The 19,713-nt window shown below is 45.2% G+C and overlaps 1 protein-coding gene across 1 annotated transcript in view; it reads left to right on the top strand.

Annotated features, from left to right (window-relative positions):
- Positions 1–19,713, top strand: part of LOC104569438 (EBF transcription factor 2) — a gene marked incomplete at its 3' end in the record, with an annotated part of 115,671 nt that overhangs the window by 78,935 nt on the left and 17,023 nt on the right. Inside the window, exons 11-16 of the mRNA XM_088539057.1 lie at positions 4,162–4,250; positions 5,380–5,445; positions 5,559–5,736; positions 6,202–6,387; positions 6,877–7,042; positions 8,753–8,839. Coding sequence (XP_088395183.1) covers positions 4,162–4,250; positions 5,380–5,445; positions 5,559–5,736; positions 6,202–6,387; positions 6,877–7,042; positions 8,753–8,839 — 772 coding nt within the window. The remainder of the gene's footprint in view (positions 1–4,161; positions 4,251–5,379; positions 5,446–5,558; positions 5,737–6,201; positions 6,388–6,876; positions 7,043–8,752; positions 8,840–19,713) is intronic.

Raw genomic sequence — 19,713 nt, 5'->3', positions numbered from 1 at the left:
CCTGCTAGGAAGGCGTTGGTTTTGTAGCCCAGACAAGCCTCGTCCAGGTCCTGATAGACGGGGCTGCTGCGGCCGTGCAGCAGCGTCCTGCAGAGTGTGGCAAGGAGCAGAAGGGCTGCCTAGACACAGGGCCTGCGGGGCAAACCCACGGGACCTGGTAATGGCTCTGTGTGTGGGATGCGAGGGTTAAAAACTCACCACAGCTAAACATGTAGTGTGAACCTTAGACTAGCGTGAATAAAGTTTTCTTTACCTTTCTTGCCAGCCCTTTCTAGAACAATAAGGCATTTGCTCACTGCTGCTAATCTTGCGGTAGCCTCATGCTCTGTCTTTAATAATACACAAACTCGGGCTCGCTGTTGCTGTAAGTAGTTCCATTACAGCTCCATTGACTTTAATAATGCTTGCATCAGCTTATGCCAGCTGAGGATATGTCTCATAGGCTTTCCTATCTTAAGTTTGATCACAGCTCTGCATTTAGTTTGTCATAGAGATGCTAACGTAGAAATGTGTGCATCAGGGAGATTTTGAACATAATTTTCCTTGCTGTGAAGAAATCCTCCAGGGGTTAACTTGTCAGAGCAATGCAATATAAAATAATCTGCAGGATATGCTGGACTCCCAGTTGCACTGTATCAGCGTGTGTGCCAGGTGCCAAGGACAGGAGGTGCCGCCTTGCTGAAACGTGCGGCTGGATCTGAGCAGGTCTCGAGTCTGCTGCGGGAAGCAGCGCCCATGAGGATGCCGAGAGCTCAGGAGTTACCCTGGGCCGGGATACGAGGGAGGTGACGCTCGCCCGTCCCGAGAGCCGCTCCGGCTGCTAACGGTGTCGGGCCCACGGCCTGGCACACAGGTGTCCCCAGCCGGGCTGGCACCGCGGGCTCCTGTGCTGTCCCCTGTGCTGTCCCGGCCGGGCTGGCCCCGTGGGCTCCTGTGCTGTCCCCTGTGCTGTCCCCTGTGCTGTCCCGGCCGGGCTGGCCCCGTGGGCTCCTGTGCTGGCCCCTGTGCTGTCCCGGCTGGGCTGGCACCGCGGGCTCCTGTGCTGTCCCCTGTGCTGTCCCCTGTGCTGTCCCGGCCGGGCTGGCCCCGCGGGCTCCTCGGCGCGTGGCGCAGAGTGGAGCTGTCCCGGCTGGGCAGAGGTCGGCCCTGTGTCTGCCCGGGCACTGGCTGCCGCTGTCGGAGCGAGCTGTCACTCAGGGTAGATCGTGCAGAGCCTCAGAACACCATCTTCCTTCGCCAGTCTTATGTGCTTTGATGTGTGCTGAAATAATTAATATTTTAAATGTCAGCCCTGCTATCACTGGGCATCCGAGTTAGTCCCCATTGAGCTGAGTGGGACAGAGCTGCTGTTGCAGGTTTTGCAAATGCCGTGGTTTCAGTTGCTCAAGTGTGAGAGATTTTTCTATCTCAGTGAGTCATAAAGCTGGAGACTTGTATTTAAAATGAAAGGATGGGTTTTGGAGGATAAAGAACAATATAAAAGAGGCAGCATTTTGCCATACTCGGTTTAAGCCTTGTCATAAGTAAAGTCAGGCAAAGCTGTAGGGCGCCTTGACCTCTCCTTGCTACTGACTGCAACAATTCTCTTGTTAAAACAATTATGCTGGGTGAGCTGTGTAAAATAAGTGACAGGTTGGTTACTCGCTAGATTGTTGCTCTCTGTTTAAACACAGTATCTTACGTCAATGCACATTTTTTTATGTTGTGTTCTCAGAAATGCGAGAGACCTCTTGTGTTTGAAAAACATTTGGATTTGGGAATTGCCAAAGGGATTTTGCTATACGTGAACACCTTTGTTGGGGATTTCATTTCAGATACCTGATTTGTAAGAAATAATCGAGCATTCTGCTTTCATGCCAGACCACTTTATGGACTGTGAATCCATGCACCCAACAGCATTTGGATCTAATTCTGGCAGATTTCTATGTAACATGTAGGTAAATCACTACTGATCCAGTTGCTCGTTTTTCCCTGTGGAAGTGTCACTGTGGTGAAGGTGTTCGTTTAAACTTGCCCGAGGTTTCTTCCTCCTGCCCTCACCTGTTGCAGCTTCGGTTGGAAAGGACCATTCAGTGCTGCACGTGTTGGAGGTTGTTTTTAAGAGCATTTCATGTGAGATGTTTTCATCCCAAGACCAGCGGGCAATTTTGCAGGCTGCACAGAAAGATCTTTTGTGTGACAAGAGATAAAACATATTGATTCAAAATGGCAGAACTCTTAGAACAATTCTACATTGTTGGGAAATGTTTTTCTAATATTTATGAGAACAGAATGAAAACGTGCATGTCAACCATTTGGAAAAAATGAATCTTGGATAACAGCCAATTTATTTTTCTGAGCTAGGTTTTTGGATATTCCCATTAGCTATTTTTAGTTAACTATATATACTTCCCATATACTTTGCAGTGCTTTTGCTTAGCTCAAGATACATAACCTAACTGATTAGACTTGTAATCAAGAAGAGAAATGGCACATAATGATATATATGCTCTTGAGAGATTTGGCCTATAATTCTCAGGATTATTGGGAGAAAATAAAGACAAAAAAAGGGCAAAAAACCCCTCTTCCCAAATGGGATGCAGTTTCTGTGGCAGTTGAAATGTGTATGATTAAACTCCTTAAGCAAACCAGAATGGCTCCCAGCGGAGAGCAAAGACATTCTAAGTATAGCCAAGACTAAATTCTCAGGTCTGGGGTTTCTCTGTTCAATTCCCATTTGATTATCTTCTGTGATATTTAAACTTCATGCCATGCCATAATTATTTAATAAAAAGTAAATACAAAATGGATCTCAGTGGGGAATGTGACCTCTTACCTTCGTGTTGTTATAGCAGCCAGCCCCAGCTAGGCAGGGCAGCTGGCTCAGGGTGCTGGTCGGGCTCAGCCGGCCCTTCAGTTCTTCAGGGTCTGCCTGCACGTGGATTTGGGACGATGCAGGAACTGCCGTCAGCACCTCCTGGAGTCAGGTACGGGCACAAATACCACAGGAGGGTGGAAGAAGCTGGCACTGACTGAGGCCAGCTGCGTTCTGCCAGCCTGTGAGAGCTGGAGATGGCATCACTGCAGGGAGGTGGCAAGAGGGCCCCGGGAGCCACACGCAGTGGGTGACCCTCATGTGTCTAACGGGAGCTGCAGCCTTTGTGGTGGCAGCATCTGGAGGGCGCGGGGACGGTGTGTTGATGGTATGTGCAGATACAGCCCTCGATTTCTGGCTCTGCAGTGAGTGCAGAGGGCCTGGTCTAACGGCCCTGTGTAGCAGGGCTTCCTGCAGGGACCCCTGCTCGGGCTCATAGGAGAAACACAGCCGGATGCACCGGTATCCACACGGAGCGTTCTGAGGCACTGCTTCCCTGCTGTAGCCCTCCAATTATTCACTCAGTTTCTGATAGATGGCGAGAAGGCAGCACTGGAAACTGGAGCAGATACAAGTGCAGACGTCCTGCTTTTTTTGTTGCTGCATTGAGCGAGTATTCCCGTTGGAATGCTTCCAGTTAGAGGTTTTGCAGGCAGCATTCACATGAACTTGTCATTTGTTTCAGCACACCTGCCTCCGAAGGCTTTTCCTGGGATATTTGCAGAAAATAAGTCTGTACATTGAGTTCAGCTCTGCGCACCAGAATGAGCAATCATAGTGTGGGGGGGAGAGAGAGCGCGTGTGTGTATATACGTTAATGCACAGGACGATATCACTAATTATTTAAGCTCTGAAGACTTTAATATATATGTGTGTCTATATAGAGATAATGGCAGAAACATATGTACAATTAAATAGCTGGAGTTAGGGTATCGGGAGTCAGGGTACCTAGTTTGTATAATGTTGTCCAACAGCAATAGCTTGTGTGTCCCCAGCTTTACCAGTAGAGGAATTTTCTCTAAAAGGCGACGAGGCATCCTCATGCTCAGGCTGTTAGAATGCAGCGTTCTGCTAATGCTTTGCTTATTATTCCGCTTAGCTTATGCAGAGATCAGGGCCTGCTGGAGTAATTAGGCCACGAATGCTTCTAGGGCTCCAGACAGGGGAGGCTTTGAGCTTTTGGGGGGTGGGGGTGGACAGTGGGGAAGCTGCTATGAGCTGCATCCTTTGGAAGGTTTTTTGAGATGTATCTGAGATGCATATTCATGTTATACATCTTTTATTTTTTTTTCTTTTTCTGTTTTCAGCCTTAAATGAACCTACAATAGATTATGGTTTCCAAAGACTGCAAAAAGTCATCCCAAGACATCCTGGGGACCCTGAAAGACTAGCTAAGGTAAAATATTTTCAAGCATTTCACTGAATATTGTCTTTCACTTCTAATTCATAAAACAAACAAAAAAATGTTTCTTGAATATGATTTTTAACTAGGCATAAGTTCACCAATCGGTTGTAGCTCCACACTGAAATTTGCTCATGTAGAAAGCACAGCTACCAGTAACGTTTACCTGCTGGAGCTCCAATCCTGCCTCTGACCTCTCTTTTACTGCTGATAGGAGAGTCCAATGCAGATATCATCCCAGCTTGTATTCACGGGTCTTTGTTTAGTCTGTGTTGGCAAATCACTGAAGTAAAATACATCATAGACATAAAGGATTGGTTGCAGGGGTCTAATTCCAAGGGAATCTTTTATTCAGAAAAAAATTGAAGCTCGACTTCTTCTGTAGCAACTACTGCAGTGCATCAGTCTTGGAGCAATTCAAGATTTTATATATCTGTCATTTTAAACACTGTGTGTTGATGTGGCACCTAGCACAGTGACAGTATTATTAGCAACATGTCTACACTTTATTGCAGTACCAAAAATAACTATTACTGTCTTTGCAGATTGAAAGCCTATTATAGTCAGAAACAGGATAATTTATATTGTTTTTTTCCCTGGAAGATATATATTTTTTTTTAAGTCCTATGATCAGTGGTAGCAGAAGATTAGGTAACTAGTTACGGTTTTTCATTATTTTGTTACAAATATGGAGAAAAAAAGTGAATATGTGAAGTAATGTATTTTTATGTATCTATACAAAATAATCTACCGAAATTCCGCGGAGAGCTGCCTTCCTCCTTAGGTAAGCCTGAACATTTTCTGCGCGTTCGTGCGCCGAAGGCTTCAGGACTACGGAGAGCTCCCGGGCCAGGCTGGAGCCCTGGTCCACGGGCGGGCGGCCGTTCCCGCGCACGCGCTGCGCTGCTTTTCGGAGCGACCCATCCTGTTACATGTCTTGCTTGAGATACTGTAAGAAGGCCAATTTTTCTTAATAGGCAAAGAATGCCTCTTCAAAGGAGCAAGTTTTTGAGATGTTTGCACATGATCACTTATTGCCTAAAAAAATATTAGTCCATGATTTCCTTGCACTGAAATCCAGGGCTCTATAAACGTCAATTTTGTGCCTGTGTTCATCTTCTAGGAAATGCTGTTGAAACGAGCTGCTGACCTCGTCGAGGCGCTGTATGGAACACCCCATAACAACCAGGTCAGACTGACCACGCTTGGAATGGGGGGCGGTCGAGTTTGGAAGTTTTGTAATAAACTCTGGAAATGTTCTCCACATAAACTATCGATCTTGTCCCTTTCCTTGCACTGCAGGATATCATTCTGAAACGAGCTGCAGATATTGCAGAAGCTCTCTACAGTGTCCCAAGGAATCCGGGACAGATCCCTGCGCTGTCTAGCTCTCCTGCTCACAGCAGTATGATGGGAATTAACTCTTACGGAAGCCAGTTGGGAGTCAGCATTTCAGAATCAGCACAGGCAAACAACCAAGGTAACCAGTGCGAGCATTACAGCACTTCTGGCATTTCTGCCAGCACTTTTGGAATGTTTTATACTTAAAAAGTATAAGCAAACTAGATATTGCTTATATTGTTAAAATTACCTATGAATTTCTATAACTTGCTCCTTAAAATCATAGAAAATCCTATATATAAGGTAAATTCAACATCATTAAAGGATGAGCTCACACATTTTTTCCAGGTTGCAGAGCAAATTTCAACAAATCAAATCCATTTGAATATAAAAAAATCTTATCAGTTCCCTTAAAAAAAAAGTGGGTAACTGATTTTTTTTTTAAGTTTGTCTTATTTGAAAGCAAGTGCCTAAAACACACTAAATTCAGTACCTGTTAAACTTTTAAGTAATCTGGATCTAATTATGTAAGTTTTTTTGAGCATGGAAAATAATGTTGTAAGCCAAATCCCCTAAAGTGCTGTGTAATGTGTTTTATTTTTAGGTTACATTCGTAACACAAGCAGCATCTCACCCCGCGGTTACTCATCCAGTTCCACACCTCAACAGTCCAATTACAGCACTTCCAGCAACAGTATGAATGGCTACAGCAATGTCCCCATGTCAAACCTGGGTGTTCCAGGGTCACCTGGCTTCATTAATGGCTCTCCAACAGGATCTCCCTATGGAAGTAAATATTTTAATGTATTACATAAGACGTATCTGGTGTTGTGCAAAAAATTCTTTATTTACGTTCACATTGTGTGTGTGAGGACTGACCCGTGTTGTGGGGATGATAAAGGCTACTTGCTGGTCTGAAACCTACTAAACATCATCAATCAACCATGGAAATATTTCTTAAAAAAACAGGGAGGGAAGAGCAATTATCTCTCTGCACAGCATTATTTTGTCCTCTTTGCTCATGTTGGCAATCTCCCTTAGTGGGTTTGCTGCTTTCTGGTATCCTTATCTCAGAATTTAAATGAATTAAGCACATTTTTATTAAGCTATACTATTCAATAGAAGTAACTGTCTACCTCAGACTTGTTGTAAACAGTCAAGATTGTAAGAGATCTTCTGAAAGAAGCAAAACAAGCAGTCAGGAGTTAGACATCTTGAACAGTTTCACCAAACTTGTATAACTGCATTTCTGATGAGGATTCACTTTTTATTTTTGCAGTAATGTCTTCAAGTCCAACAGTTGGCTCTTCCAGCACTTCTTCCATCCTTCCATTCTCCTCTTCCGTCTTCCCTGCAGTCAAACAGAAGAGTGCCTTTGCTCCTGTCATCAGACCCCAAGGGTCCCCTTCTCCTGCCTGCTCTAGCGGAAATGGAAATGGGTTTCGAGGTAAGAGATGTGCAATTAGTGTTCAGCCTGTGCACAAAAGGCCACTGCTAATCTAGGTAAATACAGCAAACACTGAAAGCTACAGGACTCAATAGTCAAAATCTGACCAGATATTTATAGACCCAAAATGGCTGAAAGAAAAAGAATTCATTTGGATTAAAACAAGGTTTTCAGCTCTGCCTATTCTCAGGGGACTGACACTCATTCATACCAGGGCAGATCTGACCCACGCTGCATTTAAATACCAGCTCTCTAGTGAGGAATGACTTCTCCTTAGGCTGCAGGGACTTGTAAAATCAAACGCATGCCCTGTAGAGCTAATGCACGGCTCTGTCTGTAATAGCCAATATCTTGAAACCTGCTGCAAGATTTAGGCTCATGCAGGGAATAAGCCCTATAGTACATTTATGGCCCTTTTTAAAGGTGATCTGCAAAACAAATGTGAGTATTAAGATAAGAATGAAAACCTGTACTAAATTCTTTCTTTTAACAAGCTGGAGTTTGGGGGGGGGCATGCAGCACATAAATACACTGCAAGTCTCCATAAAAAAAGCCTTTATAGGGCCTGAGAATTCATCTGGCTCCTTCAGGCTTGACTAGAGATACCATAGAAATCACAACTCTGGGAATTCAGCCATGCCAAGAGCCAGTGGTAATCCCAAAATGAGCCCTACAAACCACACCTGTTGATTTGGGGGCATTATAAATCCTTAGCTGGACCATAGGGACTTGCATAAACTCTGATTATTTCATACAGTAAGGAAATTTTACATCTGTTGAACAAAAATAATTATGTTTTCAAAAGCTAACTTAGAGAATTCCGCTATCCATTCAAAACAGCTTCTCCCTACCCCCTTACCAGAAAGTTTGTGCTCCTTCCCTAGGATGGAAGGAAGTCGGCTCTCCAAAATCGGCTCCTTGCCATTAATGAAACATAGTGATCTGTGGATGAGAAGCCACAGGCATCATGTTGACAGGGAATATAATTTTCTTTGTGATCTGTTAAAAAATAAAAAAAGGAAAAATATGATTTTTAAACTGATAGGTAGAGGAAGTTTTGTTGACCCAAAAGTGGTAGCTATTTATCTAAACTGTTTAGATGGGGGTTGATATTTGTTAGTGTTTTTGCATAATAGCAGTCTTTCTTTAAAAATTATTATCATTACTTATTCTACAATAGGAAGGCTTGTATCAACTTAATATGTTTACCTGTTTAGCTTAACCCATTTGAAAAATGCTGTAAGTTAGAAGCAAATCAGTCAGCTTGAATTCAGAATAGGTTTAAACTTGATTTCAATTGAAATACGTTTAACTCCCATGCTGAGAGGGCTGTTTGTGATTACTGACCAAAACAGTTTGGGCACACAGATCTGCAAGGACTCAGATGAAGGGGTATAAAGGTGAGCTCCCCTACTTGCTGTACGTAACTACAGCATTTGAAGAGGCTGGAGCAGGCACTGCCCCCAGCGCAGCGCGAGCTGCCAGCTGGGCCGCGGCAGCAGAGGTGGCTCCAGCCAGGACGGTGGCTGCTTCGCGCGGTCGGCCCTGCCCAGGGTCCTTGAGGCCTGCTCTTTGTAACAGTTTAACTATTTCAGCCATAGATGTGATTTTTTTCAACTGAAATATTTAAATTGATGCAAGCTGGGGCGCACATGCATTGGAAAAGATCCAGATACACAAAGCCTGATATCCAAATTAACGTTCCCACGGTGTTGACAGACAGATGTGGCCAGAAAGTCAACAGGAGGGTCCCAGAGAGGCTTCTCGAATGGACTTACTGTGCTGCAGCAATGGGGTTTGTTCATCTCCATGGCTGGGCCATGGTTCTGTAGTATAAGCTAAGAACAGGCAAGCTGGTAATACAATTTTTGTTGTTGTTTCTCTTTTAACTTAGGCCTCAGTAAGTGTAATATAAGTAGGCTTCTTCCCAAAAAGTTTCAGTGAGCTTTTGGTCCCCAGATATATATATATATAAAATACATATTTATTTATTATATATATTTATAAAAATACTGAAAGCACAGAACAAGCAGTTAAGTGCACAAAGACTTTCCCCCTGCACATCAGATATTTTGACATTACCTTTCAATTTCCCGGCCCGTAATATGGGGAAGCAAGGATTTTTGCAAATGCAGTATTTGCAGCACAAGCTGGGTGCATCTGTTATTTAAAGGTGACAGTCTCCTGGCGCTACAGGCTCCATGGTACTTATTGCATCCTCTTGCAATAGGAATATTAGATGTATTATGTGCACATCTACTTACTAGCAGCAACGAAATGCTGGAGTAAACCTTGCAGGTACCTTCATCGGGGCAGTCTTTAGGCCTGGGTCAAAACTAGTTTAAACACACAGAGCTCTTCAAGCTTCATGCTCAGACCAGCATCCCTGCCATTCCCAAGGGCTTTTAACGCTCAGAGTAACAGTAGAAATCTTTGCCCCAAACTGTATTTAGGGGGAAAGTCTTACAGCACATTTTCTATGAGCTATCCTCCTGTATCCAGCCCTTTTATCTATAACTCAAAGCCAGGCATGAAATGTCTTGTATCTACTGGCTTTGGGCTGCATGGTGCCCCCAAGACAGGGACTACCCTCAGCTAAGCCATCCTGTGCCATGTGTTCTTGCTTACCTCTCTAGCTGCCATCTGCTATACGTTCCTACAGAGTAACAGGACATGATAGGCAGGGAACAAGCAGCAATCCATACTGGACACCACTCTGTCCAGCGTGCTCTCCAAATTGAGAGCAGGTGATCCTGATCAGAACAACCGCGGGCTCAGTTCGTGCCACACGTCAAGGCAGTTTAAAAAAGGCCCTGGGAAGATAAAATGTGATGTGACACAACATGGCATGATAAGTACACAAATGCCTAATCAACTCCTCTCAGATGTAAGGCAGTTGATGGGAAGTGCAAGCAAATTGGAAACTGCTGGAACAGCATGGACCGCTGCCTGCCCGATTACCTTGGCCAGCTCAGCACATCTGCACATAAAAATGCCAGCTCAGGGACAGGGAGCAGCAGGCAGGCCCGCAAGGGCGGGCGCTCCGTTAACCACCAGGATCCTGGCCAGCCTGAGGGGCAGCGGGGCCTGATGCTGCCAGGACAGCCGCACTTTAACAACGGGGCATCCGCGCTGCTCCCTAGAGACGTGCAGGTACTGCCGTTGGGAGCCTCGTGAGGAGAGCTTGTCTTGACGCTGTTGGGGGTGGCAGCAGCACTGGGGATTCTGCTCCTGCTGGACGTGGAGGTAAAGAGCAAACAGCTGCTCTGAAAAGCCTGCGAAGGGCGGGCGTGGATGCCTCAGGAACACTAGAACTGAAAAAGAAAATCTTAAGAGATATTTAATATTTATGGTTAGGACTTGAACTGTAACAGAATTCTGTCCTGTAACTATTATCTACTTATTTTTTTACGTGATGTTCATTCAATGATTGGGATGTTAATCAGGGTGATCTAACCAAATGAGAGCTTATTCCTGAAACTGATTAAATGGACTCAGTGTTCATCCTCCCCGGAAAGCATCTTTTTAAAACAGGTCACAAGCCGGACACCTCGAAAGCACCGACCACAGGTTAATGTAGCATCAAGCCCTTTGCCCAGTTCTTACCAGTTCACTGAACGAATTGCACAGAATTGTTTTCCACAGCAAAGCCAGACAGCGTATTCAGAAACCTCTCCTACACACCAGGCTTATGATCATTATTAATTACACCCATTAAAGGTGCCTATCACCAGAGCATCTGGGTAGTATCCATGTTTGATTATTTATTTATTAAAAAAAATTTCTCCAACCTTGTGACAATTTTAATCAAGTGTTTCAGTTGATAATTGCAAGCTGTCAAGGTTAATACAATAAGGCTCATCTCTAATTCTTTTTCCATTTCCCTGCAAGAAAAAAAAAAAAAAAAAAAACCCTCTGGGATAATGACTGTGGTTTCTATATTCCCAACTCATCAGGGAGTGTCCTGCATTGAACCACCTTTATTGAAAAGTTACATCGATTCAATATATAGTAATACAGGCAAAAATAATTACAGCTTTGCTAGCAGTGTAAGACCTTAATCCAAACCTCACAAACATTCAATAAAAAGTGATACAGGCTGGGAATCGGCTCCCGGCAGCGCGGCCCCGGCGGGGAGCGGGAGGGCTCCGCGCAGGGCCCGGCGGCTCCGCAGGGAGGACGCGGCTCCGGGGGGGCTCCCACCTGCGTCGCTTGGGACCCGCAAGGACAAAACGGCCTCTGGATTGTGGTGGGGAGCGAGGGGGCCAGGCAGGAGCAGGAAGGAGGGGAGTCCATGCTCAGCAGGAAAGGATTTTAGAAAAATCCTTCTTGTACATGGCAGGTTTTTCATTGCTGTCAATAGGGTGAGTTCAGGACTGCTAGCTTTAATTGTTCTTGGATTATACAGTACTAATGTGCTTTCCCTCCCAGCTTAAAATTTCCAAATGCTGCATGTACAAGTGCATTTTCAGAGAGATGTGGAAGAGTCTCACGGTCTTTCCTTAGCTCTGGTGAAAGTTTTCCTAGATTGAGAGAAAGACAATAATGCTGATAAGAGTAGTATCAGGAAAAGCTTTTACGCCAGCATGGCTTATCCCCCTCGGGAACAGGGTTTAAACTGCGCTGGCAACAGCCCCGCGTTTCCCCCTGGAGCAGCGGGCTGAGCCGGGCGCGTGGGGCCGCTCGCGCTGCGGAGCCAGCGGGGCTCGTCCTGCCCGCGCTGAACCGGGAGGGCGGCCGGGGCGACGCGGGGAGCAGGTTCTCCCGCGCCGGCCTGGGGCACGGCCAGGCCTCGAGGACATCAGAACGTTGCTGCCCTCGGGGCTGGCGTGGAGGAGGGAGCTGCTCGGTGGTGCTCTCGGGAAGGTCTCTCGTCTCTAAATACCGTGGCTGTGTCTGCCTCGCTGAAAAACAATCGCGTGAATATCTACCTGCATTACTTAGCACAGATAACTGCCTTATGGCATCCTGATTGGAAAAATGCTGGCATACTCCTAAACAATTTTTAAAAATAGCAAGTCCTTGATTTAAGACTGGGAAGTTTCATGTTCCGTTTAAGCTCTGCCAAAATTGTCAGGGACCTCCAGCCCTAGTCCATTATAAAATATGAAAGGCTTTATTTTCCTATTGTATTAAATCATAGACCATACCCACAGTTGGTTAAAATCAGCACAGCCCCAATAAAAGTCATCTTAGCTGAGGATCTTGGCCTTAGCATTTTTTTAAACACTATGAACATAAGGGTGAAATTAATTCTCAGAGGACAGTGCTTTAAACACATGACTAATCCCACAAATTTCAGTGAACATAAATCTTTGCAGTATTAGGACCTTGCACTGCACTGAGGCCCTTTTGGAAATATGAGTCACTCGTTTGTTACATAAATACATATAAACTTAACGTACCCCCCCGAAACCTTCAGGAACAGGAACCAGTTCCAGGCAGCTTCCAGTGTTCCTGTTGTCAGTTATGAGGAATATAGCTGCAACTGAAGGCAGTGAGAGGGACTAATAAATAATTTACATAGCCCGGTGTTCTGGGAACGTGCCAGGTAAGACTGCAGAGATTCAGACATATGGGGTAAACCAAGCGAGAAAGAGGCTGGCCTGTTATTTCCACTGAAACTAAACGAGCGCAGCCGAGCTCCAGTCATTGTCCAAGGAGCTGGGACTCGTAATTCCATGGCTGGGTCCTGCGCACGGCTCACGGGCCAATTCCCATTTGCTTTCACATCATCCGTCCTTACTCCCAACATCAGCCTTTTGGCAAGCAAATTAGCTGGCCAAGTGAGAAACGGAAGACCCTGTGTATGACTGTCAGGCTCACTAAACATAAAAACATTGAAAGAAATTGAAGGTCTTTTAATGTAATAACTCAGTCTGTAAATAGAGGCATCACTGTAAAATTTGACTGCACACAGAGGGTGAAATAGATTATGTTCCATAACAATCTGCCAGAATTTCATCTGTGTCATTTTCTTTTTCAGCCATGACTGGTCTTGTCGTCCCCCCGATGTAAGGAAGAGGCAGCTCTGCTCCTCTCCCTCTTCCCTTTTTTCCTTTTTTTTCATTTTTCTTTTACAGCAGAAAACTACTTATTATGATGGACCATTAAAAAGAAAAAAATAATAGCACTACAAGCTCTTTTTTTGGGGGAAAGCCAGGCCCAGAAAAAAAAAAAAAAGGGGGAACTTTTTTATGGATTGGACAACAGATAATTATGCATCTTTTACCTGTTCCATATTGCTGACACAACCACATCGACTCCTAAACACAGCGAGCGAAGAATCAACCAAGAACCAGGACGAACAACAGTTGGCAGAATGGAATCACAACTGCAAAGTCTTTCCTGAAAGACATGAAGCATTCCTAAGATTTGTAAAATATTAAAAGGAAAAAGAAATTGGCAAAATGATTCAAGTTTGATATTTTGGATACAATAATTTGTTTTACTTTGTAGGGGAAAAAAGTTGAAGTTTCTATTTTCTATGGAGCCTTTCAGATACCGATTTAGTTTATGCAGAAAAAAAAATTCAACAAAACAGGGTACCAGCATGAAAGAATTTCTAGGACAAACTGAAACGAATGATGGAACTTTGGTGTATGTGTGTATTTGCTTATAGTTTAACCTCTTAAAAATGTAAGATGTTTTACAATTATTTAAATAAACTTGTAACTTATTGTATGTAGAGGTAGAAATTAAACCCTTTTTTGGACTTTTTCCTCCAGTTGTACAATGAAGAAAAATGATGCAAAAATGTAGACACACGTTTGAGATAGATGATAACTGCTGCAGTTGCTCCTCACTTCCTCCCTGTTACTGAATTTGTGCACAAGGATGTATAGGATTCTTTCTGATTACCAGATTCATCAGAAACTTTTATACACGTTGTGGTGTACAGGTCACTAAATTCATGTTTGAATTTTCATCTGCCTCATCTTTCCCCTTTTCCAGGTTTTCTTTTCAGGCTATTCAGCTACTAGGATAAGCTGGTGAGTTTCAAAGCTCCTGCTGGCAAGTGAGTGGCACTTAGGGATTTGAACAGAGCAGATTTGTCAGGAGGTACTGAGCTGATATACAGAGTCCATATGTCAGTTGGGAGGGAAAGGCTTCTCTAACATACTGCTTTCCATGTAGTTAGAACAACTTAAGTTCAGTTATTCTTCATAATAAGGGTGCATTTATAAAGGGTAGATATGTATTTGAATAATTTATGCACTTTTATACTGAGTCATTAAAAATGGTATTTTCCATTTATATATTGAGGGTCATAGAAATAATCAATTTGCTTTGTTTGAATTTTTCTGCATTTTAGTGTAAAAAAGTTGAGTTCTCCCTCGCAGCTGCTCTCCTGAGATTGGCAGGTGAGAACACCGCAATGAAAAATAACTCAATAGTTATTTGACTAAACCAGGGAGCCCTCTAAAGAACTTGATTTTGCTGGTAAGTCATTTTTTGAGACAAAAACAAAATCAGCTACACTACTTACAACCAGCTAAAATACATACTATCCATAGTTGCAAAAAATAGTTGTTCCTGTAACAACATCTGTTTATAAATAAACCCTTAATGTACGGCCCCAAACCCATGCTTGCCCACTTCCCCAGTAGCTTTGTTGGTTGCTGACTGGGGTTTTTGGTGCTCGGTCATTCTATATGTACAGTTGAACCGTTCAGCGCGTTCCTGGCCGGGGCTGGGCACTTTGTACCTGGGGTTGGCGCTAGCGGAGCTGCCCACGCGGAGCCCCCGGCCGGGGGACGGGCTGTTCCCGGCAGCTCCTGCCGCAGCCGCGGGAGCGGCGCACGGAGCGGAGCCCCCGACCCGCGGAGCCGCCGGCGCCCTCGGCACTGCCGGGGCGACGCTCCGGGAGCGCCAGGCTCTGCTCTGGCTTCTTAGTGGGAGCAGCATTAGGTGCCTTTTCAATGCCATTAAATTCATTTTTTTAGAGAAAGACTTTTAAAAATTCTCTTCTAGAATTCAAGCCCAAATTTACCAGCAAAAGTGGCGATTAAGATCAACTTCAAAATAGCTTTCCTTGGAATAATGTATTTTTAAGAAGCATGAATATATAGTGCATCTGATTGCAAATCAGGTTGCTCTAAGTGTCTACATAGCAGAACATATGAACTAAAGTAACTCACGGTTACCTGTGGTTGCCAGTTGAGTGACGCTGCACGTTCTGTGTCGCCCTTCGCGTCCTCGGGCCAGCAGCAGCCCCTGGAGCTCAACAGGCAGCGGAGCTGGAGCCCAGGAGGGCGCCAGGGTGGGAGCTGGGAGGTCCCGCGGGGGACGGGGACGCGGCCGGGCTGCTGCTCACAACAAACGAGTGCCCTGATGCCGCAGCACAGGGATGAGGGCGCCGGAAAGGCCAAAAACGTGAAGCCGAAGTCATGCTTGGAGGGCTGGATGCATGAAGGAAAAAGAAAGAGCTGTAGGACTTAAGGCTGAGCTAAAGGCATCCCTGAATTTCAGTGCCCAGGTGTCCAAAAGATAATTCATACGAGTCTCATTTCTGGTATGTTATTTCCCTACTCCCAGTGCATGAAGATTTTTCTTCCCTGCCCGTCTCTGTACAGGCGACTTGTTTTGCCATCTCTGCTACACTCAAAATCCATGACCAGCAGATATTCCCGGTAGGAATTGCTAGGACCAAATGCTGAAGAGCAGCAGTAGCTAACTCACATTTTTTTTTTAACGAACAAAGCTTTTCCTTACAAAATTTCAGTTAAAATGGTTTCAAATGAAAAAAAGGAGACATTTCAAGAGAAACGCTATTTTGTTAATTGTCCACCAGTTGTATAAATGTGTGTGTGGGGAGGTTATTGCATAAAACATCACTGACATAGAAAGATTCAAGAAAAACTGACAAGCAGAACAGACAAGGTTCTGAAATTCTCAACATTCCTTTCACATTTCAGTTGTTTTTACGAGCTCCATCCGGTTGCTCAAGTGGGACAGTCCAGGGTCCAGTGAAAGACAGAAAACCTTTCCTAGAAAACGACTTCAAACACTTGTAGGAAGGGAAACAACTGTAGCTGCCTAAGCTAATGTAAACAAGGAAAAAAAAAAAAAAAAAAGGCCACTTTCTAGTTTCAGCTGAGCCAAATAAATGAAAACAAGTAAATGCAGGAATGACTCAGAGCAGGAGCTTTGCTCGTGCATGGAAATCATCACACTGAGGCTGTGCAGAGCGTGCCAGCCTCACAAGGAAGAACGCGTGTAAATAAATTCAATCAGGAATCCTTGAACGGGAAAGGGGGACTTTGGCAGTAGCAAACACCCAGCAAAAAAAAAAGAAAAAAAAAAAAAAAAAAAGGCAGTGTAAAAATTTGTGTGTAAGGATTTTTTTTTCCAGTGTAATAATAAGCAATCTGTCCTCTTTTAGTTATTGCTGTTTAATACTCCCAAACAGCTTTCTTTTTTTGCCATGAAAAGAAGGAAGCTGCTGTGATAGATGCTTACAAATTTTATAACTTTAAAGAGTATGTTTTATTTCATTATTTATCTGGGTATAGCATCTTATTCTCCCTATTTCTTTGCACATTTCCGATATGCATGGTTTTTAAAGACCATTTTCTCCCTTCTGTAAATTAAGGCCTCATTTCTCCCTCCTGTATAGTTCAGTTCTGGGCTTTGTTTGGGGTTGGTTTGTTTTTGTTTTCCGTTTGTTTTTTTGCTTTGTCAATTATATAGTATGAAGTTGCTATGCACAGAGCTTTTGTAAAGACAGCTTTTTTGTTTGTTTACTGTTTTTAATGGTCCTACTTATGGAAGAATATCTTGTTTGTAAAATGAATATGTCTACTTCAGTTTTAAACTTTAAATTATCCTAACAAAAAAAAATAAAATTTTTGTACTGTACACAAGGGGGGGGATTATCTTAATTTCAAGCATTCTGCGTGCTTTGTTCTGTCTTTTATCATCTTCGCGGGTCGCTCGGGGAACAGGTAAATGACTTGTTATGGAGCAGCTTTCAGATGACGTCTTTGTGCGGGTGGGAGTTGGGGAGCCAGACACGGGAGTCCCGGTCACCGAGCGGAACACGGAGCTTCCTGCGGGGAGGCTGGTTGCGGAGAGGGGAGCCCCTCGGGCGGGTGCGGATCCTCCGGAGCGGCTCGGCCAGAACCCGCGCGATGCGCCGCGCCGCGCAAGCACGGAGAGGAATCGCGCGTGCCAGGACCCGCGCGGCCGCGGCGCGCTGGGCACAGCTCGCTTCAAGAACGGCCGCCTACAGAACAGGTTCTCTCCCGCACACCTGCCTTTACTGCCTCTTTCTAGCTGATTTTGTCAAACTTGAGTTTCACGTCAATCCATGGTGGAACAACAGCCGCTCTTTCAGCGGGCGGGCAGGGAATTGCCAACCAGTTGCACTATCTACCTGGGTGACACCGCGCAGCCGCTGCGGTGCAGAGCCCCGGGCTTCCACGGCCGGTTCCCCGCATGGGAATGCTGCCGTCGAGGGCCCAGCAGCCCCGTGCCGGCCGCGTGGGCGTCCTCGGGGCGCCGGCCACAGCGCGAGGAAAGGGGAAACGAGGGGAGAGGCAGCTCGGGAGCAACCGCCCCAGTGAGAGCGGCTGGGGGCTGCTCATAACACCATGGCGCCCTGTTTACAAGCTCGGAACTCGGCCAGACACGGGCCGGATCCTCAGCTTTCATAAAGCCGCGCTGGGGGAAGCGCACCAATTCAGGCCGTCTACAGATCTGGCCATATAATTACTTTCTCCTCTGGCCTGCAAACCAGAAGCACAACTATGAAATAAAAGAAGAAAAACAAGCCCGGGGTTTGTTTTCTGTTTCCATTCATGCCAGCGCAGCACCCAAAAGGGCTCAGGTCACTTGTGTTACTTACAGTGCTGGGGTGTGAAGGAGCGTCGTGGAGGGCAGCCCAAAAAGGGAATGGGAACCGCTCCCCGGGCAGCCCAAAAAGGGAATGGGAACCGCTCCCCACGCACGAGGCTGCCGTCGCTCGCAGGTGGGATGCTCTGGTTGTTCTGGAAGGAAAGCACAGGGAGGTGGGACAGGAAAAGGAAATGACAGCAAAAATTCAAGTATGATCTTGTAGAGATAACCTACATGTTCTAAGGGCACTTCTTATTCACATTAATATTCTTTATAGTTTCTTACCAGAAAAATAAAGGACCCTCTATGCTTATTATCCTATTCCAAAATAAAGGTGACATTACATACATGCAATGTTGCAAGTTCTCATGTTACAATTGTGCTGATGTTCAAAGTCTTTTCATATTAAAACTCCAACTTTTGGAGGCCTAGGAATTTTAGCTCATGTATCTACAGACTAACTTGCAGAAAAAGAGTCCTTAAAATCCAATACAACTTTCAGAAACATTTAGAATTGTGAAAATTCTTATTCTAATTCAGTTTCCCAATACATTATTTAGAAGAAATACAGCCTATCATATAAAGAAATATTTCTAATAGCAAGTTGCCTTTACAGACTGCAGCTAATTTTGATATGAAATTCGAGTGACGCAACTTTTGCCAGAAAATCGTGGTTTATGGGGACACGGGAACCCAAGCCAGCACAGCCTGGTGCTCTGCAGAGCTCTGATGCAGAAGGACTTTCCTCAACACTTCACTGAAATCACAGGAACTTGATTGAAATTTAGCAGCAGGGTCCCTATGACACTGCAATTGCTGCAGTCATTTCTTTGTCTTTAAAATGCCATATAATTGCTAATGTAATTAGTGATGTATACAGAGGGGGCCTGTGCAATTACCAAGTCTTAAGATCAAGTAATTAATGTTCTGTCAACAAAACAGCAACTGTTTCATTAACAACTGTGTGGATCTGGGAACAGATCAACCCGCAGCGCGGCCCGGCCCGCGCGGCGCCGCTCCCAGGGCTGCTCCCGCCTTCCCCCGGCAGCCCGTGGTCCCGGCCTTGTGAGTGATCCCAAGTATCATGAACTTGAAAAGCACCTCGAACTTCTCATTAGACTCTGCGGGACTTCTTTGGATTTGCTTCATATGTTTTCTACCAAATCCCTGCTAGAAATACCCATCTCGTAACGTAAAACCAGCACCAAGCTACCACACAGATTTTATTTTTCATTCTCCTTCCTTTAGAAACAACGCCAGGTTTTACAGCAAAGGTTTCCTGACAAAGACTCCCCTTTTCCTTACAGCTAACGCAGATTGTTCACAGCCCCTAAAGCGTTTCCAACCATCGGCCCTTGCGTGTCTCCTCATTCCAGTGCTTAGTCAGGAGGCCGATGTCCATGACCGAACGCAGTCGCTAGAGGAGCACGAGGAGCTGTTCCGGTCCCACCTGCGAGCACCATCTGCTGGTTCCTCATCTCCTCATCCCTGACCCGGAGCAGCTCCTCTGCCCGGAACCCTCCGGGATGAAGCCCTGGAGCACCCGCTCCACGTCCAGCCCCGCACGTGGGCAGGTCCCGAGAGGCTCCGCGCGTCGGACGCCTCCGTCTCCCAGAGCTTCCGTCGCTGCTCTGCCCCCGGAACCCCCGTTACCACCAGCTCTGCTCCCTCGAGCACTTTTCCCTGCCTCAGAACTGCGCCTGCACCTCTGAATTGAGGAGAAAAATCTCCGTCTTGAGGGGCCTTGTCTCTAGATCAATCCAGAGGTTTCATCCATGAGCTTTAAGAGGCTGTCAAAATGGCCAGAACTCAGGAACTTTGCTATTTAAC

This window comes from Tinamus guttatus, unplaced genomic scaffold, assembly GCF_059628265.1.
Source record: "Tinamus guttatus ecotype Peru unplaced genomic scaffold, ASM5962826v1 Tinamus_guttatus_pri_ptg001356l, whole genome shotgun sequence".
NCBI lineage: Eukaryota > Metazoa > Chordata > Aves > Tinamiformes > Tinamidae > Tinamus > Tinamus guttatus.
Note: the sequence above shows the minus strand (reverse complement) of the source record. Positions and strands in the feature narration are given on the sequence as shown.